The sequence below is a fragment of the Poeciliopsis prolifica genome, unplaced genomic scaffold (assembly GCF_027474105.1).
Source record: "Poeciliopsis prolifica strain line A6 unplaced genomic scaffold, Auburn_PproV2 SCAFFOLD006, whole genome shotgun sequence".
Taxonomy (NCBI): domain Eukaryota; kingdom Metazoa; phylum Chordata; class Actinopteri; order Cyprinodontiformes; family Poeciliidae; genus Poeciliopsis; species Poeciliopsis prolifica.
This window is the reverse complement of record NW_026562381.1, coordinates 17,201,719-17,223,678: the sequence shown is the minus strand read 5'-3', so window position 1 is coordinate 17,223,678 and position 21,960 is coordinate 17,201,719. Positions and strand designations below refer to the sequence as shown.

Sequence of the window (21,960 nt, the reverse complement as noted above, 5' to 3'; positions counted from 1 at the left end):
CCACCAGAATGTGAATTTCACAACAAGTCAGTTTTCTCATCCTGTCAGCCATGTTTGTTTTTATCTGAAAATCAATCTGTGGCAAATATGAAGCAAAATGTGTCAATTTAGACACATGCAGGCTGATTGGTTCATTCTGGAAAAAGTGGTAATGGATTTGGGTTGAACTGTGACGTCATCATATTTAACAGGTTGTTTTTACACCAGTTCTCTCAGCGTTTCCCTGGAAACGCCTCTGCAGTTCTGCGCGTGCGCGCAGCGTGACCGAACACCTTTTCCGCGAACATTGAACAGCCTTCCTTCCTGTGTTCACCTCTCCGTGTTTAGCTGCTGTTAATTGGTGTAAATGGCGGCCTTGCAAATGTTTTCCATCATTTTAGTAACTGCTGCTTGTTTTGGTGAAAGTGTTGCCAATTCAAACGGGTCTGGGATTGATTTCGACTCGTTCAGGAAGAAGTTTCACCGGCTGTATGAAGTCAACAGTGAGGAATTTAACCGTCGTCAAATCAATTTTCAGGTGAGAGACAAGAGAGAATGTTTTTGTCCTTTTTAACTCGACACTGTTCTAAAACAAGCGTGCAAAAGTTTCTGTTTAGGAAAAACATAAACTGACACTAAAGTTGTAAAAATAGCAGCTCAGTTCATTTCCTGCACAAGTTGAACTCTTAAAGTCACAGTTCAAATTGTTTAGTGTCCTGCTAAAGTTTTTATTCGTTGAATTTACAGCCACAAGTCTTAAAGTTTTATGTGACGAAGCAAAACAATGCCCATATTTGGAAGTGGAACCGTAATCACAATTTTAATGTCGTAAAAAATAAAAGTCTATACAGTTATATTTCTGTGTATATTTAGACTATTGCGTCCAGCAAACAGCATTCTTTGCAAATAAAAGACCCACTAAATACCAAACCCACAGAAAAAGACTTCAAAACATGTCCAAAAATTATTAGTAGTATTATTTTTAAAGGAAATTACATTCATTGTTTTTGGTTTTATAACAAAATTAATCAAAGTTTCACTGAGGGAAAAACATTTATTTTCAACAGAGTAAACCCTTTCAATAAATATGTTAAAAAAATGAAGTTACAAATTTAGTGTGACACTTTATATGATTTATAGCACAATTTACAAGATTTTTTTTGCTCTGTCACAAAACATCCTAATGAAAAACATTCAGGTTTCCTTTTGTAACAAAATGTGAAACAGACTGTGTGAGAATGCAGATGCAAATATTTTAAAATCTTTGTACCATTGGTGCTTTCTGTTCTAGGTATTCGTTAGCTGCTAACCCATCCTTATGCTCTTTATAATTAATGACTTATTTGGTTTTGTAAGAACCACAGTGGAGCCTTGTGGCTCTGGAGCCACATTGCAGACCTTTTCTTTGTTTTGCTCTGTCACAAAAAATCCTAATGAAAAACATTTTAGTTTCCAATTGTAACCAAATGTGAAAGGTTTGTGAGAGAATCTGTGCAAGACATTACTCTTGTTTAACCATTATAATCTAATGTTACACAATGCAAATATTTTAAAATATGTGATAAATGAATAATATTGTTCTGGTTGTTATCATGTACAGTTTAACTCCACATCCATTGTTTTTCTTTTTTAAATCTAATGAAAACATTTAAAAATTTGCATTTTATTTCATTTCTTTTTCTTTTTTCTCTTTTTCCCTCTGTTTTTTTATTCCTAGAAAATATTTCAATGTTGCTTTTCTTATTTCTGGTTAATTATCATCCAGGATTTGTGTTATGTGTGTTTTTACAGAATGCTGCAGTGCGACATCTATACCTGAACTCATTTTCCAGGCAGACACAGTCTGCTACATATGGCATTAACCAGTTCTCTGACCTTTCACAGATGGAATTTAAGGGTAAGAGAAAAATTCCTTGTGGATTTGAAGCTTGCAGAATTGAATTAGTTGCAAGTACTGAATGTTTGTAAACTCGCAAGTTAAGACAAAATAAAGATCTTTTATCGTTGTTAAAGTGGATCTTTGTATCCAGGATTGAGTCTGGCCTGGATCTTTATTTGCAGATGTTTACCTTCGAGCAGAAAGCAGCAGTGCTCCTGGCTTCGTTGGATCGACCAGAGCGGGGCTTCCGGCCAAATTTGACTGGAGGGATAAGAGAGTGGTGGCACCAGTCCAGAACCAATTAGCGGTAAGGTTGATACAGACAGATGATGGATATACTGGATCGTTGTTACACTCAAATCACTGTCAGCAGAAATAAACAACATGGATTAGCTCATCACATTAAAATTTGCTAATGAGGATCCTTTGGTCATAACAAAATAATCAAAAAATGTATTTGCACCATTCGGGGGACTGGGGCAGAGGTTTACTTTGCAACAGGATGATGACACTAGACATACAGCCAGCGCTGCAATAAAATGGTTTGGTTTCACATATATTTATGTGCTAGAATGACTTAGTCAAAGTCTGTACCTGGATAATTGCTGTTCAGAAAATATCGATCCAGTTCAACTTAACTTGAGCTGTTATGTAAGGAGAATGGGCAAATATTTAGTTTGAATTTGCAAAGCTGGTAGAGCTAAACCCCAAATGACCTAAAGTTGACATGGGCTGAATACAAATGCATGCCACACCTTTCAGATTTTGTTTTTTTAAGAAGATTAGAAAACTTTGACTAATCTTTTTTCTTTGTCACAATGATGCACAGCTTTGTATTTGTCACATCAGATCTCAAAAACGTTAGTTGGAGTTTTTTGTTTTCAACTTGAAAAAATGTGAATACATTCAAATGAAATTAAAATATTTACATCTTCATTTGCGCACAAGAAAAAATTGATCTATTAAACTAGAGTCTAATGCAATAATGCATGTGCAGTAATTGAACGTTGTTTAATTATATTATTTAGTTTTATGATTAGATGTTTCAAACAGATGGCAATAACTTCTTCAGTTAACCTGGTTAATGTGGGTGGAGTGAAAGGATTTCAGTCAGTACTGGCAAAAAAACCAAGGTTGACCTTACTGAAAGCCGCCACCTGCCGCATTCCTGCAGCTTCTCCACATTTCAGCAGCTGCTGTGCTCTCCACAGCTCGCAGTGAACGTTAGTGGCAGCAGAGTTCAGCTCAGGGCTTTAGTGGAAACTTTCATTTGAGATTTTAGCTGCCGTTCCATTTTAAATGGAGAGCATAAGTTTAAATGTTTATCATAAAATAGATATTTTACCACGTCGCAGTTTGGAATTAAATTACGGTGCGAGAGGTTCACACATTTAGTTTCGACAATCTGGCTTCAGTTCGTCACCTCACCATCTGCCTCACCAGCTCCTCCTGTCTCCAAAATGCAGATATATACGGCAGGTCAATGGTGCTGCACAGGTGCACGCATTCTCGCTTATCAAGTCTGTATTTTTGCTTCATGTGAGAAACAGGATTGGTATTTTTCATGGACAACTCATCCCTCCTGAAATATCCGATTTGCAGCTACTGTACAGTTATGTCGTCCAAATTCCTGAGTTCCACTTACTCTTTAATTATTTTGGTAATAACAATAAATAATTGCCAAGTATTTAAACTCTTTAAATGAAACGTTCACATTTTCACACCCAAATCACCTTCCCCTCATCTTGGATATATTTAGAAGTCTCAAACTAAGATTTATGACGAGTGCACAGAGAGTTCTCCCTTCTGCAAATCAATTTTAGTCTTGGAGAGTTCAGCTGAAGGTCAAACATTCATCTGAAGTAGTAATGGACAGAATACATATTTGAGTGGCGGGGGAGTTCAATCGTTAAGGAAAAGCAATGAAACGATGACAAACCAAGCCTTTGAGACTTCAGCTCAACGAGCAGAGGGGACCTGGGCTCCAAAAGAACTGGGCTTAGTGAAATGGAGCTGTTGCATGTCCTTTATGAAGGTTCACTTTTTGCTCTTTTTGTCCTTTATCTCTTTAGTAAGTCAATTTGCTGCAGGGGATGATATTTTCACTCTAAAGCACTTCTCCTAGGGGAGAGACGTAACCTATACAGGAGAATGCTGCATGATAACATGGTGTATATTTCATCCTTTTGAGTACAGAGAAAGTTTAGTGCTCCTGGGAGAGTCCGTAAACGACCCGAGTCTCTGCACTCACCTACCTCAGCTCGCCGGCAGTTTATCTGCTCGCATTTCTTATTGTCTGGCTTGTCTGTGGCCCTTCCTGGGCTGGGTTTCCACACAAGATTAATTGATAGGCAGAAGATAAAACATGATGCCATGCACACAGACACCAAATATCAAGTCAATTACATCAGATAAACTCTTCTCTACTCAACGTATCCTTGTCTTGATTCCTCATTTATAGCCTGGGTGCATTTCAGTGCTCACAAATGGCTTTAATATTTTGTATGCTTGGTGCATACTTATCTCCAGTCCAGGCAAACAGGGTGGAATTTAGCGTCTATATTGATTTTAAGCCATAAAACCACTTTGATAAAAATAAAAATAAATCAAGTGTTTCACACAGCAAACGGTTTATAATATTTATGAGAATTTCTGCTGAGGGAGTGAACATGATGTAGTGATCTCCATGCGGTGTGAAGAATAAAATTTGTTAAAATAGTAAAGAGGGGAAGGAAAAAACTATTTCTCCACATAATAAGGTATTGCATGCTCTGAATGAAATAGCTACTGGTTTCTGGAAGGGAATGAAATCGACTTCTATCCATTTTTATTACAAGAATTATTTTATGCTTTATGCATATTAGAAATGATCGTCTCTCTAAAGCTTGAGAAACAGCTGGCTCTATGTATTTCTTCATCTTGTCGCTAATAGATGAGAGTGGAGTTTATTCATTTACATTTTCCCCAAGAATTTAGTTATAAAGTGTTTCTGTCAGTAGGTGGCAGCAGAAAGCAATTAGTCACAGTTCATTTGGTTTAGTCATCTCATCCATCTTTATGATGCAAGATAGCAAAAGAATAGATTTGAAAATGTATTAATGTTAATTTATTGTAATTTAACAAATATTTTCTGCTATACACAGATTCAGTTTTTGTCTGAACTCGGAGACTTTATATGAGTGGGACTGATTTTTGCACAAAGGCATCACCCACCTCTACAATTCCATGGAACATAAATGCTATCAGACTAAATGTTTCATTGGCAATATTTTGCTCTTTAACTTATTTCACTGTTTTCTTTTTTTATAGTGTGGGAGTTGCTGGGCGTTTAGCACAGTCGGTGCTATACAGGCCGTTCATGCTATGGGAGGCTCGCAGCTGGAGCAGCTCAGTGTGCAGCAAGTTGTAGACTGCTCCTATAAGAATGAGGGCTGCAATGGAGGCTCGCCCTCCCACGCTCTCGCTTGGTTAAAACAGGTGAAGTTTGCACTGCGTTACACATTAAACCAAACTGACTGCTAACATGTTCTTTAAATTTATGGCTCAAACTGACATGTTCTTTATACTGTAGACCAGAGTGAAGCTGGTGAGTCACTCAGACTATCCATACAAGGCCAAAACCGGAATGTGCCATTTCTTCTCCCCATCACACGAGGGTGTTGCCGTGAGGAACTTTTCCCTGCACAGCTTCAGGTAAGAGATAAACGTTTTAAAGCACAATGAGCAGCTGAAACTACATATATATGGCATTTAAAACCACTCATTTCTATTTATCTGACATTAATCAAACCAGTCAGGATTACTAACATTATTAAATATGTCAGTGAAGACATTAGGAAGAGAATTGTGTAACTCCTGACACAGAATCCACAGTGACAGTTCCATACCGTCTTGGGCTGAAAGGGAACTCACTACGAAGAAACCATTATTCCAAAAGCAACAAAAAAAAAAAAAAAACTAATCGCATTCTGTTTATTTCTTTAGTTTATTGTCCAGAGATTAATTAGCCTTAAACCAATGGAATGATCAGTGTTGCAATGAGCTTACAGACCCAAGAACACATAATATCTACGTTTATGAGGGTATGAGCTTGTGTGGAAATATTAAAGCAATGTTTCAGGATAGGAGCTATGAAGTTAAAGTTGGGGCTCAAACTTACCTTCCAAATAGAGAATGACTTTCAGCATCCAGCCTAAGTGATTACAAGGGGGTTTAAGACAACAAATTTAATGTTTTGGTGTAGCCATCAATGGGACCAGATTACAGCAAACTATTGTGGAAAGTTTGTGGAAGGATGTCCAAGTCAGAAAGCATAAATTCTACAAATCACTGAGGAAATGTATGTAAACATTTTGGAAAAAGTGATTAAAACAATAACAGATTTTCTAAAATTTAGCAGCTGAAAATAATCCTGGTAATCCTAACTGATCTTAAAAAGTAAAAGTTTGGTGTGATTTAATATCTGCATGCACATATTTGGTTTTAGTTATATATAGTAAAAGCTAAAAATGAATGTAATTATGAATTTTAATTTGGTGGTCAAAGAGGAACAGGTACAGAGGGCAGAGGGTGTAGGATTTGTCCTGTCCAATCACAGACCACCGTGATCCGACTGTCAACACAGGTTCTGATAGCTCAGTAGCACAAAGGTGTGTTTCTGTCTGAGTCATCTGTTGTGGCCAATGAGAGGCAAAATATTGTTGTTTGATTTTACTCATGATGGCAAGATAGTTTATATTGAGCTTTTAAGTTTTATTTGTCATCCATTTTGTTTTGCACTTCTTCCTTCAACTGTAAGACTAAACTAAATGTAATATTTGAAACATCTCATATGCTGAATGATAGTTTTCAGTCACAGTGCCTATGTTTGAGCTCAATGTTTAAAGAGATGTTGATACCACTCCTTGATAAAACATGCAACGCTTTAAATGTAGACTATAAAACCAGACACAGGAGGCTATAAGCATAATTGGATTCTTCTTCAGTTACTGTTTATTTTTAAGGTTCCTTCAAAAGGAACTTCAGTGAAAAAGCAACAATAATAAGAACCAGTCGGGCTGGTAATAAATCTGCTAGTTGTAATCATCTCACGTGCAAAGGAGACGCATAAATCACTTGCCAGGGAAATGGGAGGATGAGTGATGACCGTGGCCAAATGCCCACTGGTTTGTGTTGCCACCAGCTGGCCTGGACTGTCATCCAGGCAAAGAGTCTTATAAGCCTCTGCTTAGCAGAACACAGCAATTGGCAGCTGAAAAAGGGAGAGTTCAAGTGTTTCACTTGAGAGCAGATTTGCGCTACTACTGCAGGACCCTGGATCTCCATCAGATGGATGTGTTCACCTCACATCTGTGTTCAGAAAGCAAAATGATTCAAGAAAAAAAAACACATTCTGAAAATGTGAAAAAATGAAAGGAATAAACATCAGAAACATGAAAGTTGTTCCGCTTTTCAAAAGGTGTGTTCTGTTAGATGTAAGAAAAATCTTTCTGCCTCCAGTCCGAGCTGTAAAAACCACCATGAGCACAGAGACTGACGACATCGTGAAGCAACGCTCCAACTTTCCAGAATTCGAATTGATCTGTTCATAGTTCTGAGTGAAGTTCACTGTAATGTTTATCAACAGCCATGTTTGTCCAAGGAGGTCAGGATGAGCAGGACTCTCAGATTGCTGGTGATCTGCAGACTTTCTCTGGCTTCAAATGCAATAAACCTGCCCTGGTTCCCAAAAAATGTGCTCTGCTCAGTTGAGACCAAAACTGAGCTTTTAGGGGTTTAGGTGCTTCGTGCTGCAAAAACTCTGGAGCTCTGAAGACAAAGGCATGCCACATTTTTCAGATCTGTATTTTGAAACATTTTGTAAAGCATGTATAATTTCCCTTCTGCTTTGTGATAATAACCCTCTTGGTGTTGGTCTGTCACTCACATAAAAACCATAATAAAATATGCTAAAGTTGGTGGTTTTTTTAGATGATGTGAGAATGTTCAAGCAGTTTATTTATACAACATTTTTCCACGGCTCTGTAAGAGCCTGCCTAATAAAATAACTTAAAAGATTTAGAGATCTCAGGCTGAGAGAAGATTAAGGGAAACCAAGGTCATAATTTTCTGTAATAATTGAACTTCAGGTTCTTAAATAATAGCAGAAAATCCTTCTGAGCCCCCAATGGAATCAAAGTACTTTAAATCAAACTCAAGCAGGGCAGAGCTGCTGCTTTCTGCTGCTATCATAGACTGTCATTAAATCTTACGTTTAGCCAGTTTTTGGTAGCTGTGACTTATTTTCTAACAAAACAAAAGAGATGATTGCAGATTTCAGTACAAACTGGGTTCGATCAAACACTATTTCCCTCATGGTAGAGGAAGTGGAGATGACGGAGAAGCATAAATACCTCTGTGTTCACCTGGACACAAACTAAGCTAGAGACATAAGTGAATATTTGAAGAAACTTGAATAGTATGAATTACATTGACATTTAAGTTTCCTCTGGAACCAATAAAGGATTTGAGAGAGGGTTGAAAAAAGTTTAAGGTGAAAAATAAAAGTCTAAAGGAACTGATTTTTATTTTAATTTACTAGTTTGGGCAGCAATTCTCTGAAGGTTTTTATTCATATTTCAGATCCCTACCTTGTTAGTAGTGAAAACAAGCTGGTAGTGTTTCAGAGGTATTGTTTTTTGTTGACCTTATAACACCTGACAGTCAGTTAAACAACAAAAACCTTTGAATTGACAGGTGAGGCTTTTTAAAGATTGATGATCGACTAGAAAACTCCAGTCAGCACTTAGATCATTTGGCAATTTTCTACATTGAAGGAAGTTTACGGCTCATTATTCTCATTTTTACAGTAAGTGTGAGAGTTGAATATGCTAACATTTGTGTTTTGAATTCCTTCTTATTGTCTTTGCTAATCCCCTTTGTTGATTGTTTTGTTCCTTAGATAACTCCACATTTGTCTTTGTCAATGAAACTTCCTCTGAATTTTCCACAAGCGCAGCCTGGCCTTGTTCAGCACAACTTAAAGCAAAGTAAAGATGATCTTCAGTCTGAGTAAATGCCAATGTCACGCTACCACTTGAATTACTCGTTTTACCCTTTTCAACAATTCTCTGATCCAGCATAAAAATGTCTCTGTTGACCTGCCCCGTCTTCAGGAGTGGGACGTCTCTGCTAGTAGTTGTATCATCAGTAGGCCAGATCTTTACTGCAGCACAACAAAACACAAACACGGTGACAAAGTCAAAGTGGCTTTTCAGAATAGTTCGTCACATAGAAACAGGCCCTATGGACGACGTGTAATGAGCCTGGCAGCGGAGGGTGTCACAGATTCCCCCAGTGGGAATCGTCTGGCGGGATGACAGGAAGGGGCAACAGAAGGGGGCCTGCATATGTTCACTGTAGAAGAAAAGAGAATATATGTCATATTTGTTCAAAAGCAGATGAACTAATGAGAAATATGGATAGTAGATCAACTTTAATGGTGAGACGATGGCAGAAGCATGTCCATCTTTTCAGATGTTTGAAGAATCTTCAAGCTTTCAGTACATGTTCAGCTCTCTGACTTTCTCATGTTCTTCAAATAGCAAGTTAATCAAAAGGCCAAAGAAGCCACCCATAGAGAATATGCTTCTGTAATTTTCTTCTACAGCGGTCAAGAGGAGGCGATGATGGGTCAGCTGGTGCAGTTCGGTCCTTTGGCTGCCATCGTGGATGCTGTCAGTTGGCAGGATTACCTGGGAGGCATTATCCAGCACCACTGCTCCAGCCAATGGTCCAACCATGCTGTCCTGGTTGTTGGATACGACACGACTGGTACAAACTCCTGCACTACATGCAATGGGAACATTTATGTGGCTCTGTATTCTGCTTTAGATAATGTGGGCTTTAAAAGTAATTTACACAATTTAGTGCTGCGGGAGAACGAAAAAAGGCCCACTGTCACGAAGGGGAATATATTATTCAGGGAACTAAGATGTGGGGATTTTAGTTCCTTGCAATTTGTTCCTCACGTTTGTTTCTAAGAAGATTCTAAGTTTACTCTTTTATTCCACACCAAATTTTCAATCACTTAGTTTGTTAGATTCTCTTCCAGTCTGTTTAAATGATCAACATCAGGGACTCCAAAGCTAAAGAAAATGGAGTGTAGAACCAATTTTTGTTTTTCCAGACCTCATCCAGTTCCACTATTCCTCTAACCAGCTGATGAATTCTCAGTTTAATCTCGAAATGTACATACATCGGAAAAAAAGGCTTACGCCTTTTTTTTCTCACTGTCTGAAGTGAAATCAGACCAAACCTCTCTTGTTTTAGGTCAGTTAGAATCAACTAAATTATTACAATTTGATGAAAGCCAAAACTGAGAGAAAATAGTTTGTCAGATTTATTTATCAATGTCATTAAAATAAGTTTGAACTCTAAGACCGGTCAGATGTTTTGGGTTTACTTGAATGGACTCATTGTCCATTGGGAAGGCCCATTTGGACCCAACCTTTAACTTCCTGGCTGATGTCTTTAGCTATTGTTTGAATATTTTTTTACATAATGTAGAAAAAGGATTAGGATGTTGCAGGCGTCCCAGTTGGCTAGATATGGTTCTCTTTGTGTTTTGCTTCCTCCTTTCAGCCCATCTCAGTTCAGGACCTGTTTCATTGTCTTTCTGTCTTCAACAGTATCTTCACAAGATCAGTGACTTTTAAAGAGACATAAATCATTCTGTATGCAAACTTAGTCAGTAATAAAGTAATAAAGACAGTAATAAATAAATCTGATATTCTTTTATTGTTGTGGCAGATGGGAATAGTTTTGGTAATTCTGACTTGCCTAGAAACAAAAACAGAGCAGTTTGAGTTTTCTTTAACTGTTGCTATTTACTCTCATATTAAATTCCTAACATAGTGGACCCCTAACTGATTTCCATATTTCTCAGCTTGAATAATTTAACATAGTCTTATTTATGGTGTATTATAGAAAGAAAACAGTATTTATGTAAAGGCATAAACACAAACAACCTATGAAGCTGATGAAATGCATGTTTTAACTCCTAGGAGAAATACCTTACTGGATTGTACAGAACTCCTGGGGAACGGCATGGGGAGATCAGGGTTACGTTTATGTAAAAATCGGTAGCAACATCTGTGGTGAGTTCATTTCCTTCATCTTCTTGCGTGTTTTGATGCATTAATGCAGTCTGTTGTTCTCCTAAAGTGTTAATCACGCTTTTCTTTTTGGGTTTCTTCCCAGGTATCGCAGATTCTGTGGCAGCTGTTTTTCTTTGATGACAGTTTATATTTGAGTCAGATGGGTTTGTGTGAGTCACTGCATGCGGCTGCTTCCCGTTGCCAAAATGAAATAAGTCATCTGCTCGTCTTCAGTGTCACTGTGGATAATGCTTTTATTGAAATGTAGCCATCTTGTGTCACAAAAACAAATAAACCTCCTTCATATGTTTGCCACTGTTGGATTATAACAACAAACTGTGACACAATAAAAGTATTTTCACTATGCAAAATACATCTTATTAAGTACAAAACACATTAGAACTCATAATTCCTCTATACAAATATATAATGAATTAGTAGATAAATACATTACAAAATTATGCAGGATGCTATACAAAACACATCTAAAAGAGCTACATCATTAGGATTATGTAATAATTCATGGCTTCTCTTTGATATCATCATATTTAAGCAGTGCAAATCTTTAGACATTGACATTTTTATGCTTGAGATTTCATCTTATTTACACTTTGTTTCACTGAAGGTGCTTCTCGGCTTGTCTGAAGCAGCCCACTGTGACACGCTGACATGAAAGGCGTTCTGTAAACCCTGCATCGTTGTCCCTCCGCACAAGGTTTGATCATTCCACCCACTGATCCGCTTGCCTCCAGGTCAGTTCTTCTTCATTTACTTAACAGTTATTGAGGTAACATCTGAGCAGGTCTTATCAAGGAGCTGTCTGCCGCACTGTGACTCTGAGACAAGATTAAAGTAAAATGGCTTCATTCGGTATCGTGAAATATTTAATGTCAGACATTATGTCATAAGCTCTACAACTCATTTTATTTTTATTTTTGTGGTTTATTTTTACCATGTGCTAAAGCTTAATATTTACAATTCTAACTATGCATTTCAATCTTATCTTTTTCTTTATACACTCGGTGAGTTACCCTTACATCCATTTAATTTGGTATAAAAGAGTAAAGTTCATCATTTTACTTACTTACATGACTTTTACTACAATGTTTATTGGTCTTGCGTAAAGTAAAGTTGAATCAACTTTAAGTCAGAGTGATGCTCTGACTCATGCATATATTGGCCCAACACAGGGGCTGTCCTACACCTACACACTTGGCAAGTAACTCCCCTGCTGTGATCTCTGTCACAGCGAAGGGAAGCCACAACAGACGGCTGAGATGAACTCCTAGTCCGAGTCCTCGCTGCTGCAGTAGGAGCTGTCGCAGTACTCGGCCATGTACAGGAAGGTGTGAACGTTGGGGTTCAGTTTGGGCACCCAGTGACGAGGCACCAGGAACGTTGCCAGGTTAAACAGATCCACAAACACTTTGTAGCGGTCACTAAAGAGAAAGAACATCATGCAGTTGTACGTTGGACACTACAAAAAAATGCTGTTGTTCTGAAAAGTCCAAACTTTCTGGGAACAATATCTGAGAAGCAGGTTATTCTTCGATAAGCAGAGCATCTCTGTTCTGTCCTCAACTAAATCATCTTGGATGGGCTCTGCAGAGTGATGTTTAAAATTAAACAATACCTGACAGTGGATCTTAAGTAGTGGTAGCCTGATGAGCCCCCGGTGCCTGCTTTGCTGCCAATCATTCGATGTACTATGCACACATGGTTGTCTTGAAGGGAGAACAAGAAAAACAGTAACAATCTTTGGTTTGATATCATTTGTGCTGCCACTGCACTGTTAAAGTATTTATATCCCTTTAACTTTTACATTTTTTCATGTTAGGGTTTTATGTGATACAAAACACAAAGTGACACATAATTCAAAAGAATATATTAGGTTAAAAGTTAATTTACAATCAAAAGAAAACTGTGTGATCCATTTGTATTCAGCTCCATTGATGGAGGTTTAGAGAAACCTCTAAGGCAAAGAAGAGATTTTGCCTCTTCCTTGCAAAATAGATAAACTGCAACACACACCAATGCTTTTATGCTTAATTTTCAATCTTGCATGAAAACCAAAAACAACAAAAAAACAATTTTAGACCCATCTGACGAGAACACCACGTTTGCTGTGCCTGCTGCATAACTTGTGGCAAACTTCTCAAGCTTTTCTTCATATCTCTCTTTCTTGCAACTAATAAAATTTGGATTTGTTTTTACTGAAACCCCACCTCGCACCATTACCCGTTATACTGAGATTAAATTACACACAATTTGATTGCATTGAATTTTATTAAGGTAAATTTTTATTTTTTATTAAAATGAGGAGAGCTGAATATAAATGGAAACTATATGAATTTTTTTTTGTAAAAACAAAACAAAAACAAAAAACACTGAAAACCATACACCCTTTTTCCTTTTTACCTCAATATCATCCTCCTGTCCATAAATCATTTCCAGGTTCTTTGGACATCTCACTTGAGTCACTTTTTAACATCAAACAGTCTCTGTTTATCCAGTTCTGGCTTTAAGATAACTAAAACACTCTGTTGCTAACACAGTATATGCAGAAGGTCCCATAGAAATACTTACATCTCCATTTTGTCATGAGGGTGTCCATGTCCATGAGGGATGTGAGCAGCTGGAAGGGAACCTGGAACCTCGGCTCTTCCCTGTAAGGTAAAGGAAGGTTTGATGTTTTAAACATCCTTCTAAATTTTAATGGGAGTAAAATGAGAGCAGCTGTCTCCTGTGCACCACCAACAACCTCGGCAGTTTTGCACTAATTATCACTGTGCAGTTGCTGCCGGATGACTTTGTTAGCTCTGCTGAAGCCTTAATGAGCCTCATGTGACATTCTGTCCTTATCACATGTGTTACGCAGCTACGACACCTTTAGGAAAATCTGACAGACATGCTCAGAATGTTGAAGGTTCCTCAAGACTTCCTTACGAGTGCTGTTGGTGTCGTCTGGCTGACAGGGTTTCAGAACCAGGCTTGTGATATGGAAATGTTATGGGGAGGAGTTAATGAGCACCCCTGCCTCTGGAACTTGCACTGAGATGTTCTTAAGTTAGTCCCTTTGGAGGTGCCAACACCTTCCAGATATAAAAAGTAATGTCTGAAGTGTAATAATATGGTGTAAATGCTGCAGTTTCACTCGAAAATTAAAGGTGGGGAAACACAAAGAAAAGCTTAACTTACCTGTAGAAGTAAATCATCAGAGCACCTTGTAAAGCCTTGTAAGACAGCCGTCGTTCCCTTGTTAGGAAAAACAAAATATATTAATTAATTTGAAGCAACATAAACTTTATTTGTGTTGCAAAAGTTCAAACTTGACAGGACTCTGTTCTGAGGAAGCAATTTCCAGCAGTCTGATTAAACAGCTACCTTTGCTGACCAGATGGTCATGATGCTTTTCATCGAATAGGGACATGAAGTGCTCTCTCTGTTTGACGAGCTCAACCATCAGCTTCTCTTTCTCCTCTGACTCTGGCATTTTCTACAAAAATAAACAATGCCCGCAAACAAAAAACCCAGGTTCTGTCAATCATCCATGCACTCTGGGGCGAAGCTGGTAAAGTTTGTTCTGGGAGCTGAAGTCATTTCTTACCTCGATTTTCTTCTCCTCCACATTCAGCCCGTCAAATATATTGATTTCAAGCCGTTCCCAGAAATTGAATCCATCCACTTCCAAGCCTGGCGTTCTCTCCAGCCACTCCTGAAAGAATGGCCCAAAGGTTTTATGCCATTTGTTTCCTGCTCAGAGCAGGTCCAATCAAACTGTGATGTGAATTAACGTGGTGGCTCTAAATCAGGGGAATCAATGGCAAGAGGGACAGAGACGAACCTCAACCAGCTTCAGAAGCGTTGGCTCTTGCTCCGTCTCTAGAAGAGTCTCAGTGTCATCTCCTTTAATGTAGTCTTTGTAATGCCGTCGGTTGTAAGGAACTCTCAGGTTGTCCTGCACCCCGATTTTGTTCTCCAGAAGTCGAAACTGAAGGCTTTCAAATCCAGAAGCGGGAATCAGGTACGTCCTGCAGACACAAGATCAAATAAACAACCACAAGCAATTTATTAAAGACATATCGCCTAAATATGTAGTTATTCATGAGGTTTCTAATGAGTTTACCTGAAGTCAAAGAAATCCAGCGCTGTCATTGTTTCCAGAACTGCGAATTGGTCGACCAGCAGTCTGAAGATCATTACTATCCGGTGAATCCGTGTGTTGACTTTGAGCATGTTGCGTTCATCTCTGACCTTAGGGAATAAAACAACGTATGACTTGACTAATAATCCAAAACCCTCTAACACAAAGAAGCTGTAGTAATAATGAGACATGTTTCGGTTTTGGGGCAATTAGACCTTCTTGTTTTTATCTGCCTGAGCTCTAAATTTAAACTTTACTTCAGTCAGAGACGCTGAGATCTGACTCTTGTGAACAGTTTGAAACCTTAAACATTGAGGCTCTAAATATGTCAGTACAAAATGTTTTTTTCTGTGTGACTTACATGTCCGCTGATGAAAATCTCCCGCACTGAATCGATCTCAAAAAGAATCTGCTTGAACCACAGTTCATATGCTGAAATAAAAAATCAAAGGTTTAAACATCATAAATACATCTGCATCAGATCAGGAAGTTAAGATGCTCAGCTGTCAACAGTGAAGTAGGTCATCCACTTTCAGGTAAATAATTTTCTGCTTGATTAAACACCAGTGAGACATATTGAACTGTACCTTGGTGGGTGACGATGAAAAGATGCTCGTCATGGATTTTATTGCCTTGCAGTTCACTTTGCAACACTTGAGCTGTGGTTATTTTGTCCAGCTGACGTTTGGAATTAAGTAAAGCAAACAGCATATAGTTGGTTCTAAGTTTCTTTCTTAAAAATTTACCAAAGATAAAATGTGAGCCTTGTTGTTTTACCTGAAGGTAGTCTCCATAGATGATTCTTCCTGTACTGTGCTCCCCTGCCTGCGAGGCATCCTGGCTTCCTTCAATAGGTGGTTTACTTTTGAATAACCTGCAATATGAAAGAAGTCTTTTTTTATTTTTTTATCAACAGAAATGAACAGGCTTGCATTTTACTGTGTTTGTGAAAAAAGAAATAAAAGTCCTTAAATGTGGTAACTGAAACATACAAATGCTTCTTCTCAAAGTACGGACATCCACTCATGGTTTATCCTAGTCTGTTGCAGCAGAGATGTGCTCCTCTTCGTTTCATCAAAATTTACTAAAATGGTCTTCAACTCAGCTCGAGTTTTTAAAGATGCAACTCATCCAATCAATCAGTCACCATCCGACCCGCCTCTATTTGCCCCATGCTGTCTGTGTTTATGTTCAACTCTGGTTACAGTCTGGACTTTGTTACCATGAAAAAAAAAGACAAAAGTTCACAGTGACTTTTTTTTTCATGAAATCAAAGCTGATTATTTTTGGTGTCAGCTGAAAACATTGAGGTTTAACATAAAAAGCTGGATAGGAAACCCGGCTCACCTTCACTGCAGCTTTCAGGAGAACCTCATCTGCAGGAGAACCCAGCAGGTAGTTCTGATTTTTGTAATTCTGTTTCTATTTTAGGTCTTTCTTCCTTCACCTCCGTGGAGATCAGTTGGACTGTTTGGATTGACATGTTCAAGGCCAGACAGAAGCTCCTTACAGCTTCAGTTCAGTTGGAGGTTTCTTCTTGTTAAGGGTAGTTTTCCTCTCCACTGTTGCTATGTGCATGCTCAGGATAAGGAATTCCTGCAAAGCCAATGACTTCAAGTTTGTTGTCGCTACAGGATTAGTGCAAGTCAATGATTTGATGCAATCTGCTGGGTTTCCTTAGAAATAAAACTAAATGATAAAAAAAATCCTTAAAGTCTCTCAAGCAAGGTGTGTTGTGAATTGGCTCTATATAAATCGACAGAGTTGAATTGTCCCTGAGTGGCCATAAAGTGAATCTAAACATGACTGTGATCAACCAACCTGACTCAGCTTGAAAGGTTATGCAGAGAAGGAGGAAAATGCTCAAAACAGGTTTATGAAGTAAAGCAGGCATGTGAAGATATACCTGAGATGACTTAAAGGTGTGATTGCAACCCAGAATACCTCAACAATATGAGATGAAGATATAATGAGATCATATGATTGTAGATTGCTGAGAAAAATATTATCAAATCCATTTAAAATAAATTAGTAATGTAGCAAAATCAGAGAAATTGAAGGACTGTGAATACGTTTGTTGCTGTTAATTTACATGTCTCTACAAAACAAGTCGAGTACATTTACACAAAATATCTTCCATTTTTTTTTCTAATCTTAAGCAGACATTTTATCATATTTCGAAAATGCCTTTACACTTTCACCAGAAACAACTTTTTTGATATTCAGTCTCATGAACAGTTTTCTGATCATGAAACAAAATAGATCCTTCAAAAAAGAAACATCGAACCTCTTTAGAAACTTAAACCGAGTCCAGAGTCATGAACTCGGTTTATGACTCTGGACTCATAAACCAACAAGCCAACTATCAACTGGCTTGTTGGTTTATGCCAATTATCAACTCGGCCAATTATCAACTAAACCATCAGCTGAAACATTTCCTTCCAGATTTGAGTTTTTAAAGTTTTATCTAAACTTTAGTAAAATAAAAACTTTTTAAATTTAAAATTTCTGGCTTTTTAAAAACTTGCGAATCTCTTGGATTATCATAATTATTGTTAATAACATTAGATTGAGTGTTTTACAATGAGCAGTGAACGTCTATGTGGACAGGTCCAAGGTCAGCTTTGCTGTTTACTGTTATATTTGTGATGAATCAAACAACCTTCTGTTGCATAACAGATGGACCTGCTCTGTTCTTTACACAGAACGCCCTGCACTGACGTGGACTTTACAGAAATGTCTCATCTGCAGATTCATGATGATGATAAAAGTATTTATTTTATTTCTTGGAAAAAAATCACATTTTTAAAATTAATTTTATTCGTGGCTTAATAATGAATCAGACGCAATTTTAAAGGTTTTTTTTTCCTGTGTGTGTATGTCTGTGTGTGTTAAATGTTTTATGAACATATCCACATGCTTTTTGGAAATCATTGCTGCCAGTCTGCAGGTCATTCATCTGTAAATATTTGCACTTCGGTTAATATTTAATTCATCTCATTACTGTTCTAAGAGTATTCTGTGAAACACTCCGACAGTCTCCAGAGAAAAAGTTGTTTGTTTGTAGAAAGCGGTTTGAGAGCTGCTGAGGACAGTGGTTTGGAAACGCAGCCTTGTTACACCTGCAGTATCAGCCGTCACACAAAGTTCATGGGAACTGTTTGTTTGCTTTGGGTCTCAGGTGGCAGGTTCTGTAGAAAATAATGACAAGCTCGATGGCCTCCACCGCAACACGCCGTCAGTCACAGCAGCCGTTTAGGAGAACCGTTGAGCCGGTTTCAACAGCGAAAAACTAAGATTTCACAGTCCGCCCTGTGAACCTCCCAAATAATTAGCTTAGTGTTTTTTTTGCTGCTCTTTGTGGACTTGACCAAGTTGAGTCCCATCAATGTGTGCAGCAGTCCTACAAGATCAGAGGGATGGTAATAAGCAGCTATTTCTGAATTGGGACAAGGTACGAGTGTAGCATGAGGAGCAGCGGCAGCCCCAAAAAGCTTTGTTCTTGTTCCCATTTAGCTGGGATAAATAGGACTCTAGTGGAGACGGGTTATGATAGATGAAGTCTTTGAGATGACATGAAGCCATCATTGTAGATTTTCTGAGCCTTAACAAACCCGTCCATCATGCTGGAAGGACACAGGTGTCTTTGTGAGTCATCTCGGAGGTCTGAGTTTGAGGCGGATTAAAAAGGAAGAGAGGAGATGTCCTGTTTTTGTTCTGGCTGCCATGTGAACCCTTCCTGTGAAAGTTTACTCGTATAACTGTCTCCCCTCCATGTCTTTGAACTCTGCAGTCATAATTTCCTGCTGCGTGGATGTTTTTATCAAGCAGCGCGCCTTGCCTCCAGCTATGATTTGTGATCTTAATATAACTTTTAATCATTTTTCAGCTCTCAGCCCATCATTTTAAATGTCAACATTCTTATCCGTGAAAAGTGTTCAGGAATCAAACAAGGAAAAAATAAAACAACAAACATGTCGCCGTGTGACCTGCATGTTCATTCTGCAGGTTTTAGGACTAATTATTCTGAAAGGGAGCGCTGCATCCAGCTTGATGCAAAAGTATTTACTCCCTTACTAATTTGTTCTGTTTTTGCTTTTTTAATTCCATTAAAATGTACATTTAAATGGACTTGATGTAAAAAGTAGTTGAAATTGTAAGGATTTTCAATAATTACTTTGGTAATAACTACTTTTCACCGCAGTGAGAAACTTTCAGTTTTAGTTCTGTGAAAGTCTGTTTAACCGAGAAAAAGAAGAGGAAAAAAAGAATAAAGTTGTTACAAACTGATAGTCAGACATTTTCCTTCAAGATTTTCTGCTTGAAAGTTGATTGTTCTAGACCATGATGCTGCCACCACCATGTTTGACTCACTGTAATGTTCATTTTCTGAAATGCTGTGTTAGCTCTCTGGTTGGTGCAATGTGACACATACTTTCTGAAATATCTCAAAACATCTTCCAAATGTCTCAGTGATCATGGAGGTGATTTTAGGCAGTTTTTGTGTTGCTCAGACGTCCTGTAAGTGTTCTTGATGTTCTCTTGGAGTCATATTAATTGGCTGACTTCTCATTTTTTCCAGTTTGTGGATATTTGCTCTAACTTTGATTCCCAGACACATAGAAATAAATCTGGCAGTTTCTCCAGGCGGCTGGATTTTGGTCACCTTGTTCCTCGTCTGTTTTAAGATCACGATGTGGTGTGTTGTTTTTCTAAAACGGTTCGTGTTTCCAGAAAGGTTCTTTTGAAGTGATTGATTGAATCTCCAGGGTAGGTATTAATCAGACCGGAGTGGGGCTATTGATGTTGGTCTCAACCTTCCAAAAAATATGATTAATCACAAGTAATAAAAGATTTAACTGGAATATCAATTAGTTCTCCATGCGAGGCCCAGTTGGTTTGGACAGACTTTTTTCCTCATTATTTAAAAACTGCTTTTGAAATAAATTATAATTAAATTAAATCTGTAAGAGTTAAAATACTATTCCATTGTTTTGGAGTAAAGGAATCTGCCGGTTGTGATAATATTCCTTTTTCCTAAATAAGATGTTTAGTCTAGCTTCTTTTTAAGATTTAATTCTTCATGACTGTTCTATAAAAGTATAATGTTATCTTGCCATGTGGGGAACAAAGACTAACAGAAAGCTTGTGATCACAAGTGAACAAAGCCGGATTTTCTCTGAACATCTGTTGTTCACACACTGTCTGTGCACCAAGAGCTGCTTTTATCCCGCATGTTGTCACCTCTTCGGAAAACATTTGCAAATAGAAATAGTGGGTGTAGCTCTGGATAGTTTTCTAAGTGGGCAAATGAAACTAAATGGTTCCCATATTTTCAAAAAACTTTTGCATGAATTTTTTACACCTCTAAATGAATGATCTTACTTCCAGGTCTGTAAAGCAGTGGGTCCACAATCTGTCCCATAAAAGTGAATGAACAATGAATTCACACTTGCATTGGATGCTTGTTGAACTGTAACACATCAGCTGTAAACAGAAATCTAACACAATAAATGAATAAAGCTGTCACATAAATACCATAAAGCTCTATTAAACATGCATGACACAGAGAATCTGAAGTGTTTTGTTTTATTAAAAATCTGGAGATTTATTTTCTTGTGATAGGTTCCTTCCAACTTCACATTAATTAGTAAATCTAATTAAATAAGTTGATTTTAAATAAGTTTTATATCTTACAGTATTAATTTTTGTCAGCTTATAATTAGAGATTCCATTTTTAAAGTCTTTATCTTCAAAATAAAAAAAATAAATTGCTGCAAAATCCAACTTGATTTGCTTCTAACACTGCGACCAACCCATCAGAAGCTGAATAAATCCAAGCTTTTAATCTGTAGAACAAAGACTTTATGACACAATCTCTACTTCAGACCTGTGCCAAATGTACAAAATCAAAAGATGTAAAATGATTTTCATGATCAGAAGCGTGATTCTATATGGATGCTCTTCATCTATAGAAGCTCAGTTGAAGCATGGAAACAGCTTGATTTTTTTCCCAGTTCTCTGTTGTGGTTGTTGCACAATTCTCTTGGTTCTTTGATGTTTTTGCAAAGAAGTGCCATCCCTTTTATATCAGCCTTTGAAGTCGGTCTAGTTGGAGTGCATAGTGATATATAGCATGCTGTTTCTTGGCTGTACTTAGTGTGGTCGCAGTGAGATTCTGCAGCAGCACTGCGGTTCATTCTAATATCACAGGCTTAGCGATTCCATTTGATGTCTCTTTAAATTAACCTGAAGTTTCCAGAAGTGATTGTTTAGCTCCCAACATCTGGCTCTATAATCACAAGAAGTTGACATGATTGTTTGAAGTTGGAGCTCAAAGCGCCGCCATTTTCTGACCTTTTTGGGAGAGTGGCATCAGCAGCCGTTAGAGGCGAGTCCACTGGATGACTCTGATCCATGCACTTTGCACCACTAGAGAGCATCAGAGGGCAAAGAAATATGTGAAGCCTTCATATTTAGCACTGGCCAAGATTCCAGACCAAGGGTTTCCAACCTGCAGCTCCAGAGCCACAAGTGGCTCTGTGGAGCTGCCATGATGGCTCCATCTGAACTAAAATAATGAAAAACATATTGTGATATTTTCTTTGTCTTTCCATTATTTTCAGGAAATGACAACATTTCATAGAAGCAAATGCATTTTCAGAGTGTCTGATGATGCACACCATATTTCAGAAATCTTATTTAAAGAAAAAGTTAAAAAAAAGTTTTTCTTTCTTTTCTTGATGCATCTTCTGAAGTTTGTGTTGTTTTGTTGGTAGTTATATCAAAACACTTTGGAAACACAAAAATAAATTAATGCA

At 37.8% G+C, this 21,960-nt stretch overlaps 2 protein-coding genes across 2 annotated transcripts; one reads left to right on the top strand and one right to left on the bottom strand.

Moving 5' to 3' along the window:
- The first annotated feature begins 260 nt into the window (after window positions 1-260).
- LOC129360644 (cathepsin O-like) lies at window positions 261-11,306 on the top strand. Its single transcript, XM_055030969.1, has 8 exons — window positions 261-517; window positions 1,771-1,876; window positions 2,041-2,165; window positions 5,168-5,335; window positions 5,430-5,551; window positions 9,507-9,670; window positions 10,903-10,995; window positions 11,099-11,306. Exons 1-8 carry the CDS (start codon window positions 347-349, stop codon window positions 11,131-11,133), a joined length of 984 nt encoding a protein of 327 aa, XP_054886944.1. The 5' UTR covers window positions 261-346; the 3' UTR covers window positions 11,134-11,306.
- Window positions 11,232-16,259, bottom strand: LOC129360643 (tryptophan 2,3-dioxygenase A-like). Its single transcript, XM_055030967.1, has 12 exons — window positions 16,132-16,259; window positions 15,917-16,013; window positions 15,727-15,817; window positions 15,501-15,571; window positions 15,122-15,249; window positions 14,840-15,026; window positions 14,603-14,710; window positions 14,380-14,491; window positions 14,194-14,251; window positions 13,582-13,661; window positions 12,629-12,719; window positions 11,232-12,434 (listed from the first exon to the last, which is right to left on the bottom strand). Exons 1-12 carry the CDS (start codon window positions 16,164-16,166, stop codon window positions 12,281-12,283), a joined length of 1,212 nt encoding a protein of 403 aa, XP_054886942.1. The 5' UTR covers window positions 16,167-16,259; the 3' UTR covers window positions 11,232-12,280.
- Window positions 16,260-21,960: the final 5,701 nt, after the last annotated feature.

Excerpts from the sequence above, each read along its gene's own strand:
- LOC129360644 (XM_055030969.1), top strand. The coding sequence starts at position 347 with ATGGCGGCCTTGCAAATGTTTTCCATCATTTTAGTAACTGCTGCTTGT. Across the intron at positions 5,336-5,429 it reads CTCTCGCTTGGTTAAAACAG|ACCAGAGTGAAGCTGGTGAG; the intron begins GTGAAGTTTGCA and ends TTTATACTGTAG. Across the intron at positions 9,671-10,902 it reads TGTTGGATACGACACGACTG|GAGAAATACCTTACTGGATT; the intron begins GTACAAACTCCT and ends TTTAACTCCTAG.
- LOC129360643 (XM_055030967.1), bottom strand. The coding sequence starts at position 16,166 with ATGAGTGGATGTCCGTACTTTGAGAAGAAGCATTT. Across the intron at positions 14,711-14,839 it reads CGCTTCTGAAGCTGGTTGAG|GAGTGGCTGGAGAGAACGCC; the intron begins GTTCGTCTCTGT and ends CCATTCTTTCAG. Across the intron at positions 12,435-12,628 it reads TACTTAAGATCCACTGTCAG|TGACCGCTACAAAGTGTTTG; the intron begins GTATTGTTTAAT and ends CTTTCTCTTTAG.